The following is a 3,266-nucleotide window of genomic DNA, read 5'->3' on the forward strand; positions in this document are numbered from 1 at the left end:
ATCACACCATCGTGATTATCTTGGTCGTGAAGATCTTTTTTGTACAGTTCTTCTGTGTATTCCTGCCACCTCTTCTTAATATCTTCTGCTTCTGTTAGGTCCATACCATTTCTGTCCTTTATCAACCTCATATTTGCATGAAATGTTCCCTTGGTATCTCTAATTTTCTTGACGAGATCTCTAGTCTTTCCCATTCTGTTGTTTTTCTCTATTTCTTTGCATTGGTCGCTGAGGAAGTCTTTCTTATCTCTTCTTGCTATTCTTTGAAACTCTGCATTCAGATGCTTATATCTTTCCTTTTCTCCTTTGCTTTTCGCTTCCCTTCTTTTCACAGCTATTTGTAAGGCCTCCCCAGACAGCCATTTTGCTTTTTTGCATTTCTTTTCCATGGGGATGGTCTTGATCCCTGTCTCCTGTACAATGTCATGAACCTCATGCCATAGTTCATCAGGCACTCTATCTATCAGATCTAGTTCCTTAAATCTAAATCTCACTTTCACTGTATAATCATAAGGGATTTGATTTAGGTCATATCTGAATGGTCTAGTGGTTTTCCCTACTTTCTTCAATTTAAGTCTGAATTTGGCAATAAGGACTTCATGATCTGAGCCACAGTCAGCTCCTGGTCTTGTTTTTGTTGACCGTATAGAGCTTCTCCATCTTTGCCTGCAAAGAATATAATCAATCTGATTTCAGTGTTGACCATCTGGTGATGTCCATGTGTAGAGTCTTCTCTTGTGTTGTTGGAAGAGGGTGTTTGCTATGACCAGTGCATTTTCTTGGCAAAACTCTATTAGTCTTTGCCCTGTTTCATTCCGTATTCCAAGGGCAAATTTGCCTGTTAGTCCAGGTGTTTCTTGACTTCCTACTTTTGCATTCCAGTCCCCTATAATGAAAAGGACATCTTTTTTGGGTGTTAGTTCTAAAAGGTCTTGTAGGTCTTCATAGAACTGTTCAGCTTCTTCAGCGTTACTGGTTGGGGCATAGACTTGGATTACTGTGATATTGAATGGTTTGCCTTGGAAACGAACAGAGATCATTCTGTCATTTTTGAGATTGCATCCAAGTACTGCATTTCGGACTCTCTCCTTGACCATGATGGCTACTCCATTTCTTCTAAGGGATTCTTGCCCACAGTAGTAGATAATGGTCATCTGAGTTAAATTCACCCATTCCAGTCCATTTGAGTTTGCTGATTCCTAGAATGTTGACGTTTACTCTTGCCATCTCCTGTTTGACCACTTCCAATTTGCCTTGATTCATGGACCTGACATTCCAGGTTCCTATGCAATATTGTTCTTTACAGCATTGGACCTTGCTTCTATCACCAGTCACGTCCACAGCTGGGTATTGTTTTTGCTTTGGCTCCATCCCTTCATTCTTTCTGGAGTTATTTCTCCACTGATCTCCAGAAGCATATTGGGCACCTACTGACCTGGGGAGTTCCTCTTTCAGTATCCTATCATTTTGCCTTTTCATACTGTTCATGGGGTTCTCAAGGCAAGAATACTGAAGTGGTCTGCCATTCCCTTCTCCAGTGGACCGCATTCTGTCAGCCCTCTCTAGGTCCTAATCCTCCCACTGTTCCCCAAGTCAGGTGAGTAAAAGGCTCACTGAGGCACTGAAGTGTAGCTACAGGACGTCAGCACGCCCCGGTGATGACAGTGATCCTGGCACTTCGGAGGTGGTTAATACGTGCTCACTGAATAAACGAACGCATGGAAAAATAGTGCCTAGAGACCCAGCACCTGGGAGCCAGAGGCTGCCGCTTCCTCCCCCAACCCTTTCCTCTCCCCACCATGAGCACCTAGTCTGCAGAGCTGGCCCACGTCCTGTCAGTCCTAACCTTACAGGGTCCCCTGGGGCCACACACACACAGCTTCCAGCTACTTCCCATCCTCTGTCCAGTGCCTCTCCCACTGGAGGCGGGGGACCACTTCCCCCGTCCCCACCCCAGGCCTCTGGCTGAAGCCTCCTGCCTTGCCGGTGCTGGGTCCTCCCCCGCTCTCCACCAAGTGTGTGGGTGTTTGCTTCCTATCTTACAACTTGACACTAGTCTTGCTGTCTGACACCCTATCCTTTACTCTTTCACCCCCCTCAACCCTCTCTCCTCAGTGATAATAACGATGCTGTTTAGTCACTAAGTCGTGTCTGACTCTTTACAACCGTATGGACTGTAGCCCACCAGGCTCCTCTATCCATGGAATTCTCCAGGAAATACTAGGGTGGGTTGCTATTTCTTTCTCCAGGGGATCTTCCTGACATAGGGACAGAACCCAAGTCTCCTGCATCGGTGGGTGGATTATTTACCACTGAGCCACCTGGGAAGCCTGAGGTCCACTGGCATCACTCTAATCCAACAGCTGGTTTCCACATCTACCTTCCCCCTCAGAAGGGCTTTCTCAGCGTAGAAGCAACATAATCCTCGATTCTGTGCCTCCCGTGCCTGGTTCATAATTCAGTCCATGTGCTGCCCTGCGCCTTCCATCCCCAGGCCCTGCTGGGATGCTGATAAGGCCGCCTAGCGTTCAATAGCCCTGCAAGCACACCCTAGCCCAGCCAGCGCGGGCAGGAGCTGCCGTGCCCGTGTCTTGGTCACAGTGTTTTCCTCCTCTGTCTCGCCTCCACATACTCTTTTTTTGGCCTCACCACGCAGCACGCAGAATTTCCCCAACCAAGGATCAAACCTGTGCCCCCTGGCCTGGAAGCTCAGACTCATAACTGCCGGACCACCAGGGAAGTCCTACGTGGTCCTTTTTCTCCCTGGTGCCTTGTGACTATCACTGAGGCACCGAGTTCCCCATCGGCCCAAGAAGACCATGGGGTGAGAAAGCAGGAGGGTAATTTGATCAGAACCAAATGTGGAGACCCAACAGTGAATTTTCTCAAAATGTTTCTAGAACAACCAATTTTTCAGAACTCCCTAACTGGGATAGGAACCTATTACAAAGACAGAAAAATACAAAAACCCAGTACCGTGCATCCGTTTCTCTAAGAAAAGCCCAAATGTGAGTCTGAAGTCCAGAAAACGCCCTCCGTCGGTGGGAGGCAGAAAGGCATCCAGTCACCCACGCACTGAGCCCCTCTCCCGCGGCGCGGAGGGAGAGGAACTGGAACCTGCCCTGGAGAGACGGGAGGCCGCACTGGCCGTACCTGCTGCCGGCCCTGCGCGTGGCCGGGGGGTGCAGACTGGAGGCCGGGTGAGGTAGGCGGCACGGTGCTGGTGTGGGGCCGGGCGAGGAAGGCCTGCTGCTCCGGGAAGTCGG

The 3,266-nt window shown here is 49.1% G+C and overlaps 1 protein-coding gene across 4 annotated transcripts in view; it reads right to left on the reverse strand.

Moving 5' to 3' along the window:
• Positions 1-3,266, reverse strand: part of RFFL (ring finger and FYVE-like domain containing E3 ubiquitin protein ligase) — a 58,966-nt gene that overhangs the window by 11,608 nt on the left and 44,092 nt on the right. For all 4 annotated transcript variants that reach the window (XM_010861495.1, XM_010861496.1, XM_010861497.1 and 1 more), the window contains exon 4: positions 3,154-3,266. In XM_010861495.1, the coding sequence (XP_010859797.1) occupies positions 3,154-3,266 (113 nt within the window). The remainder of the gene's footprint in view (positions 1-3,153) is intronic.

Source organism: Bison bison, unplaced genomic scaffold (genome assembly GCF_000754665.1).
Source record: "Bison bison bison isolate TAMUID 2011002044 unplaced genomic scaffold, Bison_UMD1.0 scf7180017864472, whole genome shotgun sequence".
NCBI classification, from domain to species: Eukaryota; Metazoa; Chordata; class Mammalia; order Artiodactyla; family Bovidae; genus Bison; species Bison bison.